Below are 23,543 nucleotides of genomic sequence, written 5' to 3'. Positions count from 1 at the left end.
GGACAAAACAGGCGTTAGTGGTGCAGACACCGCTGAAAACGAAACCCCGTCATATTCTGAAGTTGAACTCGAAGGAAATGAAGTGAACCCCTGGCCATATGTATGCTCTATTAGTGAAGTGAAGTGAAGTGACATTCAGCCAAGTATGGTGACCCATACTCAGAATTCGTGCTCTGCATTTAACCCATCCGAAAATGCACACACACAGAGCAGTGAACACACACACACTGTGAGCACACACCCGGAGCAGTGGGCAGCCATTTATGCTGCGGCGCCCGGGGAGCAGTTGGGGTTTCGATGCCTTGCTCAAGGGCACCTAAGTCATGGTATTGAAGGTGGAGAGAGAACTGTACATGCACTCCCACCCACAATTCCTGCCGGCCCGGGACTCGAACTCACAACCTTTCGATTGGGAGTCCGACTCTCTAACCATTAGGCCACGACTTCCCATTATGCAGTGTAAGCTGTACTTGCCTAGGAAGACCAAACTAGCAGCATATAAAATCTCGACAAGACATCAACCCTTCGCAAGAATGTAGAGGTAAGCTAAATAATTGCATCGTTGCATTGGTGGTTAAAATTAAGCTTTGACATTTTAGCAAGAGGTTTTGCACAAATTAGCAAAAAAGACAGTGGTGAGGAGTGTGCTATTTTTGTTTTAATGATGTGCGCCCGCATTTATAGTGCGTTCTTTCACTGTGTGATTCAGTCTCCTAAAATGCATTTAGAATGATCACAAAATTGAAGATATAGGGGCAGAAAATTAACATATTTATATAATTTCATATATTAAATCAAAATCACACAAAGAATGCCATCTTTTCCTCCAAAAATCATCATGAATATATACATACATATATATAACAGTTCAGGAAACAAGTTAATTAAGAGACTTGCGTTTTAGACACCATATTGCCTTTTTTAGCTCTATTTCTACAACAGAAAATAATTCCAAACACAGCCACCAAAGCACAGTTTTGCGTCTGAGCAACGTGACAGTGTTTCGTTCCTGAATGAATCAACCGTTTAAATGATTCGGTTCAATCGCAATGACTCACTTATTAACAGTGACTTGCTGACACATACTGGCCATTTTAATTTCACATTTAAAGTATCTTTTGATTTTTTTAAATAATTAATTTCTTATCATTTCAAATGAGTATTCAACATTTTATGTCTTGTATATCAAAACATTATTCATGCATTTGTAACTGCAGGTTAAATGCATTCTTGTCCTGCACTAAACAGTGTAATACATCTAAATGCCACTTCCAATGAATCTTCTGCATTTCCTCTGCATTAAAAGATGAGTTTGTTGATACTGATTTGCCTGGTAACAGCCCAAATGTTTTATTATTCTAGATAACTGATTCCTTTAATTAAAAACAACTAGTTTGAGATTAATAGACCTATCCCAGGGGTGTCAAACTCAGTTCCTGGAGGGTCGTAGCCCTGCAGAGTTTAGTTCTAACCCTGCTCCAGCACACATATCATGTAGTTTTCAAATAAACCTAAATGATTAGATTAGCTGGATCAGGTGTGTTTAATTAGGGTTATATCTAAACTGTGCAGGACTGTGGCCCTCAAGGAACTGAGTTTGACAACCTTGGCCTGTCCCATTTTGACTCCCTCCCACTGTTAAAATGTAACTAAGTAATTTTTACTCTGAGTAAATTTTAAATGAGCTACTTTTTACTTTTACTTGAGTAGATTTTTAGACTGGTACTTTTACTTGTACTTAAGTAAAATTTCATTAATGTAATGGTACTTTTACTTGAGTAGAATATTTTTGTACTCTTTCCACCTCTGAATAAAGGCCATGCTGTCACAAAACAACGCATGTCCCATTGGCTGGTGGAGGCAATATCTTTAGCCTATGAGGCGCATGGACTCGCTTCCCCCTTAGGAGTTAGAGCTCATTCCACGAGAGCAGTGGCTTCTTCACAAGCTTTTCTCAGTGGATCTTCTATGGATGATATCTGTGCTGCGGCAGGATGGTCCTCACCGAGCACTTTTATCAAGTTTTACAGTCTGGATGTGAGGACGGCTCCTGGCTCCCGGGTTCTCTCCGCTTGAACAGATGCTTCCTTGGATCCCCGCTATCAGGTACGTCAGGCGTTATGGTATAGGGTTCCCATACGGTGGCGTCACCGCAGCATCGAAGTGACCTATGAAAGGGAACATCTCGGTTACGTATGTAACCACGGTTCCCTGAATAGGGAACGAGATGCTGCGGTCCAGGCCGTTCCATACCTTGATAGCATTCTTCTTCAGTTCATGAAATCTGAGCGAAATAGCGCGCGGCACCCAGGTATACGATGCGTATGCATGCGTGGGACGGTGCCAAGCGCTATTTGGCCAATAGGATTGGCGGGATGGTATTAGGGCTTCAGACATTCGTCACACCGAGAGGTGTTCCCATACGGTGACGTCACCCTTACGAAAAATAACCATGGTTTTATTATAGTAAAACTGTAGTAACCCATGGTTTTTTGGCGTGTTGACTACCATTTGTATAACCACAGATTTACTACAAATACCATGGTTAAACTATGGTTAATTTAGCAAAACCATTGTTAATTTGTGGTTACCATGGTTTAACTATAGTAACCATGGTTTTTTGGTTTTATTTGTAGTAAAACCATGGTTAATTTTCATGAGGGCACCACAGCATCTCGTTCCCTATTCAAGGAACTGTGGTTAAATACGTAACCGAGATGTTAGGCTTGTTCGACTTCATGCAGCTCTGCGCAGACCGATCGTCGGCTGACTTGAAGCAGTGCATGCCGGTTAGAAATTTTGTCCGACTTGATACAGCGCTGACGCCACGTGACTGTGACGTGTGCCATCAAAGTACCGCGAGAGCGATTTGAGAGTAGACGGAGAACTCAGCCAGCGCAGCTTCTGAAGAGCGGCTGCACAGGTTCTGATGAGGACACAACTGATTGTTTCAAGTTTATTGCGACGACTTCAGTTTCAGAAATTCTCATATGGACTTTTAAAACAGTTCAATACGTTTTTATGTCGTCTTCATCTTATAAATCATATTTAATAAATATTGTTTTACTGTAATATAGTTTGTGTATGTTTATTTTGCGTGACTTTCTTTTTTATACAGACCTTTTACAGTATTCAGCAGCATAACCTATTCAAATGAGCATTTTTAATAACTAAAATGTTAATCTTAAAAACATACAATCTAATGTGGTCATAAATGTATGCTCCTATACAAATGATACATAATACATTATGTTCCTCCATTTGTTTGGTTTCTTCATATTCTCTAGTTTATTTTGTTGTGTTTACACTTCACCTGCATGTGGTTAGCAAACTGCTAACAACTTGCTGTAACTTCAACTTGACAACATTCTGTTCACTTTCAAATAGTTGGTCTAAATCACAATATAAATCCAACAGAATTGTGCTTTTCTGTATATGAAATCTTGTTGCTGAAACCTTCTTAAAAAACACATACCCACCAGGGAATTTTTTTGTAGGTTACTTTTATCATTTTGTAGTAGCAGAAACACCCATGTCATACTGCTAAAGTATAAATCCAATATGTTATCTTGTTTTGGAAGACACCCTTCCAAAACACCACTTATACACACATCTTAAACACATGTTAATACCATGAATACATAGAGTTACTTAATCACTAAATCATGAAAACAATGATCAATGATACAAATGTTGAGCCAAAACTGAAAGTGGACTTAAAATGGTAATTGCAATTGTTGCTTACTATAAGTAATAATGAATGGAACAGGTGTTGGCTATGGTCCCATGGTTCCTTAGGATATATAAAGAACCTGCATTACCCTGTGTAACACACAACAAAATGGACAACGCTGAAAGGATGCAAAATTGTAAGTAAACCACATGACTGTGAAATAATTACAAGTCACCAATGATTTGTGCAAGTGTTTTATTTATCATTTATTCCCCCAGATCAAATGTTCCTTTCCTCTGTCATGGAGAAAGTATCAGCTGTTGAAACAAACGGTACACATTTACTTAATGAACAAGAATATACAGAAAATAATTATTGAGTGACACTGACCACATCTACAATCTTCTCTCCAAACAGCTCTCCTCAGTGGCCCAGCTTGTGCTGCAAAGCTTCTCCAACCTCCTATTCCATGTCCCACTACCTCCACTAGGTCGCCGGCACCCCTAAACCTCAGTTTTGTGAAACCACCATCCACCAGCCACCAGCCAGTGCCCCATTACTACCACTAGGCCCTCTGTACCACCTCCACCATCCACCAGCCAGTGTCCCATTACTACCACTAGGCCCCCTGTACCACCTCCACCAGCCAGTGCCCCATTACTACCACTAGGCCCCCTGTACTACTTACCTCCACTGTCAAGGACCCACCACCTTCCACTCTGCAACCTGGTGCAGTGTGTGGAAACCCTTCAGCATCCATTCAACCTTCATCCTCTTCCTTCCAGTCAGACAGGCATGAATCTCAAGGTATTGCATCAAATTCTGTAAGGAAGATAAATGCCAATACTGTTGTTAAATTACATAATTTTCTTTGTTGATCTATTTCTCTCCTTATCCCCTCCATTTTACAGAAATAACACATACAATGACACTATTTCTACTGGACCTTACAAAAACTCATCAGCACCTTTATTTCCGGAAAAAAATGGCATTCTATAAAAAAATACAAAACTTATTCTCACTAAAGGGCTACAACTTGTCAAGTGAGAAAATGTGAAAAAAAAAAACTAGCAAACATGTTAACTACTTATAAGAGAGTGAAAGACAGGCGCCGTGCAACGACCACAACCCTTACAATTCCTGGACGCTTATGAAGAGCATGCAGAGAGAAGGACTGCTGTGCTTGAGTCCCTGGTAAGGCCAAATCTGGAGAGATGGCGGCGACTTAAGGAGAGGCGGAGAAGGTCCTTCGAAAAAAAGATGGTGACCAGCTTGGGAACAATTGTCGAGGAGCTAAAAAAAAATGGGGAAAAGACAAGAGCAAATTATGCATCTATTACAGAACCCACATGAACCCCAATAAAATTATAATCTAAAGATGTTCTCTTTTGATTTACACCTTTCCCCAAAATGTCCTATGTTTTTTTTTCTCCAAATAACAATTTCTAATGACAAACTAATTTTGTTCAATAAAACAAATTTCTTTATTTCAACACAAAATCTGTTTGTTTTATCATTTGTTGAATATTTCTGAACATTCAAATTTTTACTTTTCATCTTTTGTTTTGTATGTTAAGTATACACATACAAGTTAGATCTGGCCACAAATCTGGTCTCTATAATGACATGCATTAGTGTTGTGGGGTTGCTGGGGGTATGGTTCATCATCAACACCATCACCTACCACAACCACTTGATCACTGGGCACTTAACAAAGATTATGCAAAATGCAGCAGGCTGAGACTGCTGAGCTGATATTAGAAATGCTTCTCATTTGCAGGTAATGAAGCCTCCTAAACTTAGATTTTAGAATGCCAAATGCATGCTCAATGACCACGCAAGCTGCATTGAGCTTTCTGTTAAAATATCTTTGCCTAGCAGACAAGTGGCCATTGTCTCTATAAGGCCTCATAAGTTGAGGCAACAAAGGGTAGGCAGAATCCCCAATTATGTGCATTCCCTGTGGAACAAGTGAATGAGGATCTTCTTCAAGAACACGACAAACTTCTGTGAAGCGAAATGCTCTGGCATCATGCCAACTCCCAGGGTGACCCACACTAATGTGACAGAAGTGCTGCTGACTGTCACAAAACTGTTAAATTTACAGAATAAAACTGTTTCCTATTCATGTATGCTAGGGGATTATCACAGTGGGGTCTCATTATAGGAATGTGACACCCATCTACTGCACATACAGTGTTGGGGAAACCTGCTGTGTCAAACCCTAACTTTGACATCTCCAGCCTTTGACCTCTGGGCCAGGATACGTGGTGGGCCATGTATGTGTTAATATTGTAACAAAACTCATGGAGATGCTTGGCAAGAGTGGATTTTGACATGTTAAATCTATCTGCCACCCCAAGATATGACTCCTGATTCACCAATGTCCAAAGGCAGACAAGAACACTGTTCATGAGTGGCAGTTTGGTCTGTTGTAAATTCATATACACAGGACCAAGGGTAGTGATGACATCCTGCAAAGGTAGAAAAATAGGTAATCAAGACAACATGCTAACACTTGTAATAGTTCAATGAATTTTATATTAACCAGTCCAGTACAAACCTCCACTTGTTCTCTGGAAAGCCTGAAATGACTTCTAAATTCTGAGGGACTGTAGAGAGGGACAACATCCTCCAGAAAATTGTCTATTTTTGGAACCATTCTATATAAGAACAAGAGGAATTGTACTCACTATATACAGTACATGTAGCCTACCTGAACACACATGTAACATTAGTCAAACATTTATTATCAGTGTTTTATGTTGAATAGGGATTTTAATTAAATAATTAGTCTATACAGAAGTGTTAAAATTTGAGTAAAACTCAATTATTTATTTGTCAGAATTAGTCATTCTCTCTAATTAAACTAAAATAATAACAATTATTGTTAAAAGGCAAGCAACAAGAGCTATTGATTACAAAAACACCCATTACATCATTGCAAAGACTTTAGACTTTCGATACAATATTTTTATTCAACATTTAATTTTCCGATTCTAGGTATAGGTCTAGTAACTTTAAAGCTAAATTGATAATGTGTCTATAATTTGTTTAAAAATATACTTTTTACATTTAACCTTTACTCACCTTCGTTGCTCATCGTGCTCAATGTATTGCAAAAATAATAGATTTTCTATTGCTTCCAGCTCGTCGGCGATCAAGTAAGCAGACGCCACGTGATCTGCCATGACTGACGTAATTGCAGCAAACTACGGGAGCCACAACGTGTCGTGTCCGGCTTCATATCTCCGTTTGCAGCTCCTCCCCACCTGCACGCGGCATCTAGCCGCAGCCGATGTCGAACACACCTTTTATCTCGAATGCGGATTAGGTGACGTCAACCTACATGAGCGGATTCTTCGTCGCTGCTGCGCATCATAACCAGACAATGACCGAAATCAAAGGAGCTTTCAGGCTCTAGTTTTAATCATTTACTGCTTGCAGAGAACAGTAATTAATTGATTTATTCTTGAGGGAGTCAAAGTAACAGCGCTTTAATTCATTTCGCGGCCTTAAAGTATTTCAAGTAATCGAGGACTCAACAGCTTTAATTTAAACTGGTAACGATACTGATTACTTTGACGCATGACGCCAACGCCCCCAAAAACCTAATTTTAAGTCATTTTACATTATTTTTTTGCATTAGTTGAATGGTTTAAGGAATTAACGAGAATGGACGAGAAGGTATTCACGAAAGAGCTGGACCAATGGATCGAGCAGCTGAACGAGTGCAAGCAACTATCGGAAAACCAAGTGAAAATCTTATGCGAGAAGGTGAGTTCCGTGTGACGGTCATCGTCACCTATGTTACAGTCTGTGGTTAAAACATGTGCTGTGTCAGGCGGCCCGTGGGCGCAGTAGGCCGTCTAAATTTGTTATCTCGGCTCAGATACAGTTGCAGTGCGCCCTTCCTACTGGCCGCTCACCCGAAGATGGCGGTGCCGAATTATTCTATTATTGGCCGTCCGTGTGTCATGAATCTGACTATTGGTTGTCGGCTGTGCAACGCAGTTGGCAACCAGAGCTCGTCAGGTTATGCCTACTTTTTTAACGTTATTGTTATTCGTTGTCAGGCAGAGTTTTGGGTGTGTTCTTTCTAAGCGAGTACGGGACTGTTATCGTTCGGATCCACCAGCATCAGTAAAAAAAAAAAAAAACCTAAACAACCTAATTTTGCGTTACATTAAATATTCTTTTTAAGAGACATTTTATGTAAATTGTTTAGCAATGTCAAAAAAGTGCCCAGATTATTTCAAGTGGCGCATCTAGAATTAGTCCATCTGCATTAATCAGTATAACCTTGTTCTGTTAAACCAAAAATGTCAATGTCGTATAACTTTACCTCCACAATGTAAAAGTAAAAAATGTGCGGTTGTTGCTTGAAAATTAGTTGACATTTAAAATGTAAATTCTGTCATCATGCACACACTCACATGTTGTTCCTTATCTGAATAACTGACTGTCCTCTGTGGAGCACAAAAGGGGATGTGCCTGAGTTTGTATTGTGAAAAATATACATAAATTATATAAAATAAAAAATAACCAATGATGATGATTCATTTATTTTTATTTTATTATTACCAGTTGGTTAAGATGTTACCACATTTTAAGGTTACCTGACCCACATTTTTACAGCAGTCGCTTTTAAAACCATTTCCAACAAAGACCCATTAAGCATATGCCAATATTTATTCATTACTGGTCCATGTCAACGTTGCCCCTTGCAGTTTGTTAGGAATTTTAAGTGCACTTGTGGTTAATAGTTGATATCATTGTTAGTGTGCTTTTGTAGTCTAACCTGCCTGTTTTTTTTTTTAATCTATTCCAGGCTAAAGAAATTTTATCCAAAGAGTCAAATGTTCAGGAGGTTCGTTGCCCAGTGACAGTATGTGGAGATGTACATGGCCAATTTCATGATCTAATGGAACTGTTTAAGATCGGGGGTAAATCACCAGATACCAATTATCTATTCATGGGAGACTATGTGGATAGAGGTTACTATTCAGTAGAAACAGTCACACTTTTGGTGTCTTTAAAGGTATGTGCATAGACACAGATTTAATTTTGAATTTTTAAGTTACTAATACAAGAAAATGTTAATTTGCATTGTTAATGGCTTGTTTTGTCATTTTAAATCGTCCAGGTTCGATATCGAGAGCGAATCACCATCCTTCGTGGAAATCATGAAAGTAGACAGATCACACAAGTTTATGGCTTTTATGACGAGTGCCTGAGAAAATACGGAAACGCAAATGTTTGGAAATATTTCACAGACCTCTTTGACTACCTTCCTCTTACAGCCCTTGTAGACACACAGGTAAATTGGTTTGTGATTAACAGTATTTCATTCCTTGTAACTGTACTCAACTAGGGCTGTCGTGATAACTGCAATATTGTAATATTGCGATACTGAGAAGCAACTGCCCCAACCTCGATGTTCACTTTATATATATATATATATATATATATATATATATATATATATATATATAGCTGTAGCCAAAAGTTTTGAGAATGAAACAAATATAAATTTTCACAAAGTCTGCTGCCTCGGTTTTTGTGATGGCAAATTGCATATACTCCAGGATGTTATGACGAGTGATCAAATTAATTCCAATTAATTGCAAAGTCCCTGTTCATCAAGAAAATTAACTTAATCCCAAAAACATTTCCACTGCATTCAGCCCTGCCACAAAAGGACCAGCTGACATCATGTCAGTGATTCTCTCATTAACATAGGTGTTGACGAGGACAAGGCTAGAGATCACAGAGTTATAATAACCTCTGTTAACTATGATTACCTGCAAGAAAACGTGCAGTTATCATTGCTTTGCAAAAAAAGGTAATCACAGGCAAGGATAATGCTGCTAGTAAGATTGCACCTAAATCAATCAGTTATTGGATCATCAAGAAATTCAAGGTTTCCTAAAGTTGATTCAGCTGTGGGATCAGGACACTACCAGTTAAGAGCTTATTCAGGAATGGCAGCAGAGAGGGTGTTGGAGTATGGCCTAGTGTCAAGAAGGACAGCAAAGAACTCACTTATCTCCAGGACAGACTGAAATTCTCCAAAAAGTACAGGGATTGGACTGCTGAGGACTGGGGTAAAGTCATTTTGTCTGAAGAATCCGCTATCTGATTGTTTGGGGCACCCGGAATAAAGCTTATCCGGAGTGGAAAAGGTGAGCACTTCCATCAGTCCTGTGTCATGCCAACAGTAAAGCATCCTGAAATGTGTGGGGTTTATTCTCAGCCAAGGGAGTGGGCTCAATCACAATTTTGCCCAAAAACACAGCCATGATTAAAGAATGGTACAAAAACATCCTCCAAGAGCAACTTCTCCCAACCATCCAAGAACAGTTTGGTAATGAACAGTGCATTTTCCAGCACGATGGAGCACCTTGCCATAAGGCGAAAGGGATTATTAAGTGGCTTGGGGAACAAAACATCAAAATTTGGGGTCCATGGATGGGAAACTCCTCAGACCTTAATCCCATTGAGAACTTGTGGTCAATCCTCAAGAGGCGGGTGGACAAACAAAAACCCACAAATTCTGACAAACTACAAAAACAAGCAGTGATTATGCAAGATTGGGCTGCCATCAGTCAGGATGTGGCCCAGAAGTTGATTGACAGCATGCCAGGGTGAATTACAGAGATCTTGGGGAAAAAAGGGTCACCATTGCAAATACTGAGTCTTTGCATAAACTTATTGTTATCGTCAATAAATAACCTTTAACAGTTATGAAATTATTGTAATTATACTTCAGTATACCATAACATCAAGACCTATAAACACTGAAGCAGCAGACTTTGTGAAAATTAATATTTGTCATCTTCAAAACTTGTGGCCACATATATATATGAGGATGTGCCCTTATTGTTTTACACTTAATGCACATGTATTGAATGTTAATATCATATTCAAGTTCATATCATAACAAAAGTGAAGATAGTAATATTTTTACACCATCTGGCTCTTTTTTTTTACGTCTTTAAGACCGTGTACAATTGGGATTTGAACAGAGGTTCCTTAGATATGCAACAGACAGGGCAAGAGTGAGAGAGAACGTCTGAGCATGTGCAGTTATCTGCGTCTGTCCTTCTTCAGGTCAAGTGATGTATCAGTTTGCCATCAGTTATCAGAAGATGAAAGCGAAATCATTGTCACAGCATCCTTTCACCATGTAAGGGGATTTCCCACGACTGCATCAGCAGCACTGTTCAGTGCAATGAATCAATGGCATTGTTCTTTTTGAAGTGAAACATCAACTTCAGTATTACCCAGGGAATGCATTAATCGATGTTGAGCCTTGTAAAGTGGTGCTCAAAGTTAAATTAATTTTAACACATTGTTCCAATTATGAATGAATCAGCATTTTTAAACATATTAGTTGACTCACTTGTAAAGATAGTCACTTGCTGCAACCTCGTTGTGTGATAATGTAACTGCTCTGACTGACGGTCTATAAAATGAGCCGGACTATAAATCACACTTTTTTTCATAGTTTGGCTGGTCCTGCGACTTATAGTCAGGTGCGACTTATTTATCAAAATTAATTTGACATGAACCAAGAGAAAACATTACAGTCTACAGCCGCCAGAGGGTGCTCTATGCTGCTCCGTGCTCCTGTAGTCTACCCCTGAGCAGCGTAGAGCGCCCCCTCGTGGCTGTAGACGGTAATGTTTTCTCTTGGTTCTTAGTTCTAAATAAATGCGATTTATAGTCCAGTGCGACTTATGTTTTTTTTTTCCCTCATCATGACGTGTTTTTGGACTGATGCGACCGTGAGCTTAATTATGTAGACAGATAGATTGATAGATAAGTAAATAAATGGTTATAACAATGCATGTTGTGATATGGAGGAACTCAAAATTACAGCTAGGATAAATTTCTTCACTGAGACAGCCCTATTCTCAAAACAGAGACGTTGCATAGTAACTGGAGTGCACTAAAAGCTTCAACTAAACTATTTGCTTCGTCTGCACAGATTTTCTGTCTCCATGGAGGATTGTCGCCTTCAATTGACACGCTGGATCACATCCGTGCATTGGACCGTATCCAAGAAGTTCCCCATGAGGTATAAATTCCACCTGTGGATATCAGAAAGATGTATAGAGTTACAATAATCAAAATCATTAAGAGTTCCAGCTGTGAATACTACTCACAGGACCTTATGAAATCTCATTGGCAGGGTCCCATGTGTGATTTGCTGTGGTCAGATCCGGATGACCGTGGAGGTTGGGGGATTTCCCCAAGGGGGGCTGGGTACACGTTTGGCCAGGACATCTCAGAAACATTTAACCATGCCAACTGCTTGACTCTGGTCTCACGAGCTCACCAGTTAGTGATGGAGGTAAAAGAGAATTTGATTACCATGTAGAAATATTTGTTAATTAGGGATTTTTGGACACATGAATGTTCCTAGATTTTTGGAGTAAATATTATAGGTTTTATTTTTAGAAGTAAAAAGCTAAAATTAGTCCCTTGGGGTAAGATGGGCAGAGGTGGGTAGAGTACCCAAAAACTGTACTCAAGTAAAAGTAAAAGTACTTCTAGAAATATTTACTCAAGTAAAAGTAAAAGTACCAGTCTTGAATAGTTACTTGAGTAAGAGTAAAAGAGTATTGGATAAAAAATCTACTCAAGTAGTTAGTTACTAGTTACTTTGGGTCATATATACTGAGCATATTTTTATTTAGATATATAGATAAAATGTATGTAATGTATGTGTGCTTGTATAAATGTATATATTTCATCAGCCTTTACTCCAATTTATGTAATTTATTATAAAACCCTGTCTGTTTACTTAAGTAACAGATATAGGTGTCATGCCATAACATTTTTAATACGACTGACTTTATATTAAATGTGAATTTAACATTGAAAGTTAATGTGATATAAATATTGCTACTAATCTTTCATTGTTCAGAAAGAGAGCAAATAACATTTACATTATTATAGATCATTTTCACTGACAGTCTAGATTTCAATCACTCTCAGAAACTCCCATTAAAATCACTGAAACTGTTAACACTGTGAAATCAATATCTTAATTAAAGATTCGTACACACATCTGCACTTTGTTGTTTCTGACGAGAGAATTCGCCAGAAAGAGGTATCCAGTCAGTGAGCGAGTGAAGGAAGCACCGGCATTTCAGCGATGACTCATCTGAACGCCTCTGATTGGCCAATGCTTTAATAAGCTCAAAAAGATCATGTGTGATTTGTTATAATGCGCAGCGCTGTATAAACGCATCTATCTCTGGCTAAGCGCCAGCAAGCAATCACAGATCTGAATTTAGCAGCTGATAATATGACTCGCTGAACGTACTTGCACCAGTGTGATTGTATTAAAATTAATAAAATCTTAATCGGCTGTTTTTTTGTCTTTTGGAAGCTGCATTCAACTTGACTTCCCTCTGTTATAAGCCACACGTACAACAAACTAATGTCACAGTGGTATCGTGTACTGTAATCAAATGTAGCCCAAGTTATTACCTGTTAAACAGTAGACAGCACACACGGTGTTCATCTAATAAGGATCTCCATCGCTAGCAAATAATAACCTTTGCAGATTTCAATTCAGTGCAGTTCCAGTCACGTTTTCAACACTCTTTCTGTTCTTAAACGTTACAACTCCGAGTGAACCACTTCAGACGCTCAGCGCGTGCGGCAGGGAACTGAACGACTCATTCAAACTGATTCATGAACCAATTCACTCTTTTGCCAATTGGTTTGATCAAGCCTTTGAACAGAATTGACTCAAAAGAATGAATCATTTGCGAATGGGCATCGCTCATTGCCCAGAGAAAAGTAGACGGCGCGTTTGGAATAAACTGAAGCATTTATAACATTTATTGCATTAAGATAAAGTAACGAGAGGAGCGTCGCCCACAGTAACGAAGTAAAAGTACAGATTTTTCCCCAAAAATTTACTCAAGTAAGAGTATAAAGTACCCATCTTTAAATATACTCAGAAAAGTATTCGTTACCCCAAAAAATTACTCAAGTAAATGTAACGAAGTAAATGTAACTCGTTACTACCCACCTCTGAAGATGGGCCCCTCAAGATTTGGCACAGAAGGCCCCAAGTGGCATGTTATTATATTATTGTTCTATTATGTTATATTACTTACTGTAACAGGGTTATTATTCAGTATTTCCATGAGTTAGATGTACATTTCAGACATTTTCATTTGTCATTAAAACCTGTATTCTAATTGAGCAAAAACATTTAGTTTGCATGCATATTCTTGCTCTTAAGACATCTTTAATTACAGTAGGGACAATATATATATATATATATATATATATATATATGTATATATATATAAAAGTCTTAGAGTAAATTTACTTTTCAGATGAATGTCTGTTTTCTGGGACTGGAACTGTCAAAGTACAATTTTAAATAGAATAGTTGATTTAGTATTTTACATTAATGACCATTTATAGAACATATAAATATTAATACAAATTTTAGCAAAATCTAAATGTTTATTTTGACCGTTTAGTTAATTAAATAATTGAGTCCCAATAAAAGATAATCATCTGAAAGGTACATGTATATAATTATGTTGTCGTATATAATTTTTGTTGAAGATATTAAATGTTGTTTTTTGCACAAGTAATTTAAACCATAACATGAAATTTTTTTACATATTTGAAACAAAACTATATAATAGAAATTTGAAACTGCACGAAAGTCTAAAAATATTCAAATAACTTTTTATTTTGAATTTGTAACAGCGAATATTTGGCGAATAATACACCTACCTACCATTGATTATGTGCTGGCTAATATATTTTTAAAATCATTTCTACAGGGTTATAACTGGTGTCATGAACGTAATGTTGTAACAATCTTCAGTGCACCTAATTATTGCTACCGATGTGGTAACCAGGCTGCGATCATGGAACTTGATGACACGCTCAAGTACTCCTTGTATGTATATGACATAAAGCATTAAACGATTTCTGTTTTGTTAACTCCCCTTTCCCAGTGTTATATATCTGTAATTTTTCTGTTATGAATATTAACAGTATGTTTTCCTTTAGTTTACAGTTTGACCCTGCACCACGCAGAGGAGAGCCTCACGTCACTCGCCGCACTCCAGATTATTTCCTGTAAGATGGGAAGGTGTTTTTTTTTTTTCTCTTTTTTTTTATTACAGTATTGCAGCACTATCTGACCCATGGACAGTGATCATTCATTGAAGACATCAGTTTCAAATTTTCCAACACAAACCCCTGTCCTTGGACCAAAACGTGCCATATCTATACTGCAATAAGATAGAAGCAGTCATCTCAACAAACACACAAATGTAACTGTGCTCTCTCATCTGCATCGTACTTTACTCTCTTCTGAACTAAAAAAGCTGTTTTGTTTTTGATCAGGATCCGACTAATGGGTTTATGTACATTATTCAGAAACGCGGTGTTTTGAAATAACATTTTGAATATACACACTAAATGCTTATGACTGGATTATGTAGAATTCATGATGAACTTAAAATAGTACTGTGTATTATAGCTGCATTCTCATGCTGCATGGCCTCGGTACACGATATTGAGCCATCATCTGTCAAATTTCCGACAGCTGTTTTAATGATTGCCTATTGCAGTGTTTGTTGCAGGTGGGTATGAGACACTTTAGTTTTAGTCCCTTCTCAATGTCTTTTAAGCACTTTTATCAATGCATTCTTTTGTTATTGTTCTTAGTTTACAGAGCCGTGGTTTTGTTTGTTTTTGCCTTTGTATGTTACTGTATTATTTCACAATAATTTGTAAATCAGAGCACAATTAAATAGGGATTTGAACGGCAATAAAGACTCACGCTATTTATCTATGTAAAGCCTGTTTCTTTAAAGACAGCAGCTGTAACATTCTGTTCTTCCCCTGATATAGGATGGTGCAAAATGTTGGTAGTGTTGCTGATTGATTTTAACTGTCAAACTGGGTCATTCCCGTTATTCAGTACAATGTACTGAGCACTGTAACTATAAAAAATTTATATGATTTTTTTAGTATTTAAAGAATTATATTTTAACTGGTTACAGTACAGCAGACTTTCATAAAAATATGGTCTGGTAAAGTTCAGGCAACTACTTAATGGAAATAATTGGGTAGAACCTAATAGGAAGAAAATATAGAGCTAAAGTAAAAAATTGCTGCGTGAGAGATAAAGAGTTTGCTTATACGAGGGTGAAAACCTGAAATTATTTCACATTTAAAAGTGAGAGATTTTATAAAATCCAACATTTCTTCGTGATATAATGTTTGTTTTGCGGGGAGTGAAACAAAACAATTCTTTTTTTAAAGAACGTGTTTATTTATTAAAACATTCCTTATTAAATGTTTAGGGAATAATGTCCAACAGCCACTCAAACCAAAGTGTCTTAAAATTCACGCGTTTGTTGGCTTAATGTGATATTGCGATAAAACAGAAGTGATTTGCCTGACCGATAATCTTGAGTTTAATATTTCACACATCAGAAGTGCGGACATGAAAATGAAAAGTATAACAGGAACGACTTGGTGTTTAAAATATCCACTATATGAGGCATTTTCTTAGACCAGTCGTTCTTTTAAATTTAAACGGAGCTCTGGATGAATCCATCAGTCTCTCTTTTTTTTATCTTCTTCTTTTTTTCAAAAATTGGACAGGAATGGAACCAGTGTCGTCTTCACCAACTAGATCTGATTTTTTTTTTCACAGCAAAGGAATGTGAAAAACAGGCGTTATGTTTAATGTATATTACCAATAAACACGCTGACTGCTGGAATACAAAAACATTGTTTTAGGTCGAGCTCGATTTGTGAAAAGTTTCACAATCGCATTTTATCTATAACTCTTTTCTGTCATATAAATCTAGTGTTCCCATGTTACAAATATTTTCCAAGCTATTGAAGACTTTTATTTTGAATGCTGAACAGCGTCTCTGGTTGGTTGGGCCAGAGGGCGGTGTTTACTGCAGCGTACTTCACATTCATTCGTAATGAGCCTCTGTGCGGGAGACTGATAGCTGCTGCGGAGCGCTGTGATTCGGGCTGACGGCGAGCTTTGCACTGTTGCACTGTAAGTGACCTTTCTTTATGGATTTCCACGGATGCCATCATCAAGATATAGGTTTCTTCTTCTTCTTTTTTTTTTTTACTGGCTGCATTAGAATGTAAAACGTTAAGCTGCCATTAAGTGGATTTGTGATGTGGCATCCAGAGGTTGATAAAAGGTGCACAGCTGGAGTTGTACAGATGATTTTAAATATTAAAACGTACATTGATGAAGATTTGTTTCATAAGGTGCATCCCTGCGACATTTTTATCATGACATTTATACATACAATTATTCTTATATGGATTTATGACATATTGAAAACCTCAATGGAAGCCACCTAACCGGTACTGACTGGTTTTGAACCATTCCTTGCCATTGGGCTACAATGATGAAACTCTAGCAAGTGATTTCATAAAGAGATCTATCATATAAACCATATAAATAATGTAATTTACCCACAGTGTTTGCTCTTTAAAGAGCACCGTTGTTTTAACATATAAAATAAAACCTATGAATTATAATGTGTGCATGCATATTATTAATAGGCTATTATTAAAATAACACGGTCATGAATGCATACTATTGGGCAATAAATGGGCTGTTTGGGGAAAGTGTCATAAACACGGCGTCTACGTTCAAAGTTCATTTCAGATCAAGAGGCCTGTGCATCAGTCAGTATCTTATCACTACAATCCATAATGTGCTCGCGCTGTTGTAGTGTTCTTATTGTAAGACGTAATGTAGTCGCTTTGTTGCGATATTCGATTCGTGAATCAATTGTTCTTTTGAGTCGGATCTTTGTTTAGCGAATCGGTTGAGCTTCTGTACTCAGGCTGTCTGAACCATAACGATTGTTCACGAAAAGGACTGAACGATTCGTTAACGAATTGGATTGAATCATCTATTATCAAATTTTTAATAAACTTTAACTAAACTAAACTTATTGGCAAATAGAAGAACGTTCTAGAAAACGTAATTTAAAATGTTTATTTTTTTTACATACGTAATAATGTTGAGTTGGTTTTACTAAATTGCTTGTTATAAAATGCTCAGATATTTAAATCCATTTAATTAAGTACTTAATGTTAATACACATTTTAAGTTCGAAAACATTTTTGTGAATTATGGCTGATCTACATAAACACTAACCCTATTATTAAACATAATAGAATTAAAATGTAAACATAATAGAATAAAAGTAATTGCCTACATATTGAAACGTTTCTTAGCAATACCACACTGTCTGAATCACTGAATTCTTTTCGAATCGGTTATTTGCAACGAACTGTTCAAAAGAATCGATTAGCGCAACTGACTCGGTCTTCCTATCACCAGTCAAACGCGTTACAAACATAGACTGTATAAAAACGGGAAAGAGCTCAAGCCAAAGCATCAAGTGATCTCGTGCAAATCACATGAACATGATTTGATTTAAAGAGACAGGCCCACTTTTGTAGCTGTCATCAGTGAAACATTTGATTTATTGTCCTCACTTTAGCTGTTTCTGGTGCATTGTCAAGATAAAATGTCACCAAGCTGCACATTTAAAGCGCTTGATTTATTTATTTCTGCAACTGCGAATGCTTTTTTCTTGTAATATGCACATGTAAATAAATGGTTAAATTCTGTTTCTTCTTAAAATTTTATCTGAGCTCAACCTTGAAGCATTTGATAATGAAGCTGGTTTTCTATTTGTCATTGGAAAGGCATGGTTCACCCAAAAATAGTAACCTCGTATAATTTTAAACCAGTATGACTTTCTTTCTTAAGTGGAAGCAAAACTTGTTGTCTGGTATAATGAGCCTCTGTGATCTTGACTTGAATTGTAAGAAAAATGATGCAGTGAAAGTGAATGTTGATTAAAATTGCAGTCCTTCACATTCTGTCGAATTTCTTTTGTCTTTCACAGAAGAAAGATGAAAATAAATGAGGAACTGATGTCATTTTTTGAGAGGACTATCCTTTTAAGGAATCCCAGACTCAGTTTCTAATCTGGTACTTTTTCTAGTTTTGTATATAAAAACAGGCTTTATATACAGAGACGCTGCTTTATAGTAGTAGCCCCTTATGCAGTTTTCAGTGTGACTGATGTTTTCTTTTCTTTGGTTGGCTGGTCAGCTGTCTTTAGCAGCCCAAGCTGATTCAGCAGTGGCTTAATCAGGAGAGGAATGTCATGTGCAAGCATTATTTGGTTTTGTTTCTGGGGGAAATGAAAATCTAAAAAGGCTTTTGATTCATTAGATTTAAAAATGTATTTAAAAAGAAAAGAGTTGTTTATTCTAATTATATTTCACAATTTTACTGTTTTCATGTATTTCGGTACAAGTAAATATAGTTTAGGAGCAGCGACTTCTTTTAAAACCAATGAAAATAAAACCATCCTAAACCTTTGAACAGCAGTGTACTTACCATCAGAAATAAAAGATAAAAAGACGTGTTTTTAACAGTGTAATGTTTTCACAGTGTACCATGGCAGCTGAGCTCTCCACCTCCATAAATATTAAAGAGCCACGCTGGGATCAGGGAACATTTGTGGGGCGAGCAAAGCATTTCTTCACCGTCACAGACCCCAGAAACATCCTTCTGTCAAATGAACAATTAGAAAAAGCTTGTCAGATCATTCTGGATTACAAGTAAGATTTTTCTCTGTATTATCTATGTACTTTTGTATAATAATACATAATTTTCTAGATAACAAATCCGTTACCATCATCATCATCATCTTCTGTTTTCTTCTCCTTGAAGGAAAGGGGTGGTAAAACCAGGTCTCACAGAAGATGAGCTATGGAGGGCAAAGTATGTTTTTGACTCTGCATTCCATCCAGACACAGGCGAGAAAATGCTCCTGATCGGTCGCATGTCTGCTCAGGTCCCCATGAACATGACCATCACTGGATGCATGATGACGTTTTACAGGTGAAATCATGCTGAATTTCGCTGTGTGATCCATTATTGTAGGGTAGCTGTAGGACTTGGTGGATATTTTCTGGATATTATTTGTCCACAAATAATGCAGAATATATATATATTTTTTTGCTTTTAGAACAACTCCAGCCGTTCTGTTTTGGCAGTGGATCAACCAGTCTTTCAATGCAATAGTCAACTATACCAACAGGAGCGGAGACGCCCCCATCACAGTAAAGTGAGTAGGGTTGGGTTTCAAGAACCGGTTCCAAATTTCCCAAACCAGGTATTCAATAAAACACAGGGAGTTTCACTTAATGCATTATTTATCTTGTCCTCTACTTTGACCCAATTTACAAAATCCCTAAATTCCTAATATGTCCTTGCAGCCAGCTTGGCACAGCATATGTATCAGCGACCACAGGAGCCGTGGCTACTGCTTTAGGACTAAATGCATTAGCAAAGGTAATGGTCTTGCTTTCTAATGTTTAAGGGCTGTAACACTTTCAAAGCAAAGTAATAAAGTTATAAATATTAGAGTGTTTACTGCTCACTTTTTGTTTTCGTGTATTAATCAATATGTATGTTTCAACTAAAACTGATTTTTCTGTCTTTCAGCATGTGTCTCCACTAATAGGACGCTTTGTTCCTTTCGCTGCTGTAGCTGCTGCTAACTGTATTAATATTCCACTCATGAGACAACGGTAAATAATTACCTAAAACAAATCTTTTGCATAAAGAGCTTTGACCTCATTTTACTTGGGTTGCTCAGAATTGGTTGTTCGGTAGTCATGAAATACTGGAATCACAAAAAAAGGTTTCTCAATGCATATTATATATGTGACCTTGGACCATAAATCCAGCCTTAAGCAGCTGGGGTATGTTTATAGCAATAGCCAAAAATACATTCTATGGGTCAAAATGATAGATTTTTCTTTTATGCCAAAAATCATTAGGATATTAAGTAAAGATCCTGTTCCATGAAGATATTTTGCAAATTTCCTACCGTAAAAATATTAAACCTGATAACATTTTTCCATGATTCTTTGATAAATAGAAAGTTGAACTAGAAACAAAAAATATCTCGTAATATTATAAATGTCTTTACTGTCACTATTTTCATGCATCCATGCTGAATAAAAACCAAACATTTGACCGGTAGTGTATATTGTGTGCTGCTGTTCATTTAACAGACATAAAGTGATGTAAACTATGTTGTTCCTTTGGTTTTTCAATCAGGGAACTCAAACACGGCATCCCAATAACAGATGAGAATGACAATCGGTTAGGAGAGTCTTCAAAGGCAGCTCAACAGGCCATCACACAAGTAGTGGTTTCCAGAATCCTCATGGCCTCTCCGGGAATGGGTTCGTTGATTTTAAATCTGATATTAAGCTTACTGCAATAGAATGGACTTTACACCTATGTTTATAAAATGATGCACGTACAGTGACGTCCAAAAGTCTGAGACCACACTGAAAATCTGGAATCTAATCAAAACCTAGTAATAATGTTGAGGGATTTTATATGTAATAGAATATAAAATATCAGGGTTTTTATGACTGGTCTCAAACTTTCTGGTTATATCTGGTTATGAGACACTGATAAATAATCTATCATTCTAATTAAATCTTCCTATAGCCATCCCTCCCTTTTTAATGAACTCTTTGGAAAAGAAGGCTTTCCTGAAGGTAAATTCCAACCTACATTAAAAACATTTTGTTAACATGAATGAAAACTTACTGAAAGCTGGTTAGCAGAGCATGCACACAACCAACTACAGTGTCCGGTCTGCTTGAATGCAATAGCCCTTAAAATGGCCCCATAGAATCGTGGGCTTTGTTGCCAGGTTGATTTTTTTTTTCTCGCCCCTTTATTTTTCAGAGGTTTCCGTGGATGAGTGCACCCATTCAGGTTGGCTTGGTTGGATTTTGGTGAGTTGCCAAAGATAGATAGATCGTCTTATAAACAGTTATTTCTTGAAAGGCATTCAAGAATTTGAGACCCATTCTTTTGTACATTCTTTCTTTTTGTCAGCCTTGTGTTTGCAACCCCATTGTGCTGTGCACTGTTCCCACAAAAGAGGTGAGAACATTCTCAAAACTTTCTGGATTGAACGATTTAGGAACGTTTTCAGAAGGATTAATTTTGTTTTATGAATCATTCTGTTGCACTTAATAATTCTAATGAAAATCATGCAGCTCTATGGCAGTGAGCCGTCTGGAACCAGAGCTGCGGGAGAAGATTCGAGCCAGTCATCCTGGAGTAGAGACTGTCTACTTCAACAAAGGACTGTAAAGACTGTCATGGTTTCACGTACCATCTTTGTGTGCCAAAGTTCACCCGTTCCTCTCCAGGACATCCCAGTTCAGTCATTTTGTAAGATGTTTTTACATTTATGATTGTTTTAATTGTTTTAAGCTAAATGCTGATTTTTTGCTGATCTTTTGTCTGACGGTACATACTACTGTTTTTAATTTCTGAAAAAATTTAGTTTGCTGCCAGATTATTCCATGTGCCATTCAATGTTGTTTTCAGTAAGGATCAAAGATAGCTGGTGTTGACCTTGTTTTTCTTTTTGTTAGTCTGTATTGCATTGTTGTTTTCAGTATTTGGTCTTCATGACATATGCTGTTTATATGTTACTGCCAAATTTCATTTCAGTTTCCAGAAAAGTCAAGGGACCTCCTTATGACAATAGTGCAATCCATTGAAAAAGTTGCCAAATACAAACCTCTGCTGCACATTTCTTTCGAATGCAGGTTTATTAAATCGATAAACTACAGCATGGGTTTTAAAAAGAGTTTTATCTATTTTACTATCCTCAGTATTTGGGTTTAACTAGGATGTTATTCAAGATGTTCTTATATTTTTTTCTGCCTGTCGACAGTGCATGAACAAACCTTTTTTGAATGTGAAAATAGTGTGAGGTTAAAGTTCAAACGTGTTCTCATTGACTGCTCCAAAGTCCACTCCTCCAGCAGTTCAAGGTAACGCGTAGTTTTTCAATATAAACGTATCAAACCTGCATCTGTTTTGTGTTTAATGAAAGGCCATTTACTTTAGTCCACCCTGAAAACGGTCTTTTCTTGTGCCATATTTTGTTATGTTTAAGGTAACACACAGCGCTCTACATAAAACCTACCAGAATAACTAGAATAATCAAAGAGTATAGCAGTTAAAAGCTAATGGAAGATAATGTGTCTTTTAAAAAAAGGACCCAAGCCAAATGTTTTTTGTCGTTTTCTTTTTTAACTAGTGTGACTTTTCCTTTTATTGCCTTTCCATAAATCCTGTTTCTGTTTGCAATCTAGTACATGGCCAAAGTATGTGGACTGTTCCTTTGAATGAATAAGTTTGGCTATTTCAGTCATTTATGATGACAAGTATTAATGCAGCTACAAAAAGGAATTCTATCAAGAGATTGGTATTTTAAAGGAATAGTTCCATGTATTTTTGGTTATGTTATGTGTTATTGGATTTAACGATGTTAATCTTTGTGAACTTTCCATTGAATTGATTCAAGTCTCCATGTGTTGAGGTGTTTAAATATGTTTAATGTTTACTATGTAACATACCAAGAGAGCGTAACAGCTCTCGGTTAGCTGTGTGTGGAGCGCTCTGATCTTTGTTGATGTGCCACATTTGTTCAGTTCTTGAATGTAGTGTTGGCAGTATTGAAATCAAACTGAGAGCATGTACATTTCTGTGGATATATGGCTGGTTATGTTTGTAGCCACTCATAGTTTTTAATTGTGACAAAAGCACAATGGTCCTTGATCTTCAAGATTCCCTGAAGGTTTTCAGTGTTATGCATTAATGATATCTGTTAAAGATGATGGTTAGGTGTTTATAATTTGTTGAATATTTTTTTTTGGCAAGATCAGGCCAGCATCTTCAATATTC

General features: G+C 37.1%; 2 protein-coding genes and 1 long non-coding RNA gene across 3 annotated transcripts; 2 read left to right on the top strand and 1 right to left on the bottom strand.

Annotated features, from left to right (window-relative positions):
• Positions 1-4,251: 4,251 nt before the first annotated feature.
• LOC132113820 (uncharacterized) lies at positions 4,252-5,053 on the bottom strand. The gene is made up of 3 exons (XR_009425214.1): positions 4,809-5,053; positions 4,358-4,495; positions 4,252-4,310 (listed from the first exon to the last, which is right to left on the bottom strand). It is a non-coding gene; the product is annotated as an uncharacterized LOC132113820 (long non-coding RNA).
• A 1,950-nt stretch (positions 5,054-7,003) lies between these two features.
• On the top strand, positions 7,004-15,524 carry LOC132113812 (serine/threonine-protein phosphatase 2A catalytic subunit alpha isoform-like). Its single transcript, XM_059521831.1, has 8 exons — positions 7,004-7,236; positions 7,323-7,450; positions 8,505-8,714; positions 8,820-8,993; positions 11,667-11,756; positions 11,871-12,032; positions 14,503-14,621; positions 14,735-15,524. The coding sequence occupies exons 2-8, from the start codon at positions 7,349-7,351 to the stop codon at positions 14,805-14,807; spliced, it is 930 nt and encodes a 309-aa protein (XP_059377814.1). The 5' UTR covers positions 7,004-7,236; positions 7,323-7,348; the 3' UTR covers positions 14,808-15,524.
• A 1,074-nt stretch (positions 15,525-16,598) lies between these two features.
• On the top strand, positions 16,599-21,935 carry LOC132113811 (sideroflexin-1). Its single transcript, XM_059521830.1, has 11 exons — positions 16,599-16,754; positions 19,197-19,366; positions 19,479-19,649; positions 19,777-19,875; positions 20,027-20,102; positions 20,256-20,341; positions 20,877-21,004; positions 21,279-21,328; positions 21,522-21,571; positions 21,675-21,722; positions 21,839-21,935. The coding sequence occupies exons 2-11, from the start codon at positions 19,203-19,205 to the stop codon at positions 21,933-21,935; spliced, it is 969 nt and encodes a 322-aa protein (XP_059377813.1). The 5' UTR covers positions 16,599-16,754; positions 19,197-19,202.
• The last annotated feature ends 1,608 nt before the right edge of the window (positions 21,936-23,543 follow it).

This window comes from Carassius carassius, chromosome 33 (genome assembly GCF_963082965.1).
Source record: "Carassius carassius chromosome 33, fCarCar2.1, whole genome shotgun sequence".
NCBI classification, from domain to species: Eukaryota; Metazoa; Chordata; class Actinopteri; order Cypriniformes; family Cyprinidae; genus Carassius; species Carassius carassius.
The sequence above is the reverse complement of the archived record's forward strand: the minus strand, read 5'-3'. Positions and strand labels throughout refer to the sequence as shown.

Excerpts from the sequence above, each read along its gene's own strand:
- LOC132113812 (XM_059521831.1), top strand. The coding sequence starts at position 7,349 with ATGGACGAGAAGGTATTCACGAAAGAGCTGGACCAATGGATCGAGCAG. Across the intron at positions 8,715-8,819 it reads CACTTTTGGTGTCTTTAAAG|GTTCGATATCGAGAGCGAAT; the intron begins GTATGTGCATAG and ends TAAATCGTCCAG. Across the intron at positions 14,622-14,734 it reads GACACGCTCAAGTACTCCTT|TTTACAGTTTGACCCTGCAC; the intron begins GTATGTATATGA and ends GTTTTCCTTTAG.
- LOC132113811 (XM_059521830.1), top strand. The coding sequence starts at position 19,203 with ATGGCAGCTGAGCTCTCCACCTCCATAAATATTAAAGAGCCACGCTGG. Across the intron at positions 19,367-19,478 it reads CAGATCATTCTGGATTACAA|GAAAGGGGTGGTAAAACCAG; the intron begins GTAAGATTTTTC and ends TTCTCCTTGAAG. Across the intron at positions 21,329-21,521 it reads AAAAGAAGGCTTTCCTGAAG|AGGTTTCCGTGGATGAGTGC; the intron begins GTAAATTCCAAC and ends TTTATTTTTCAG.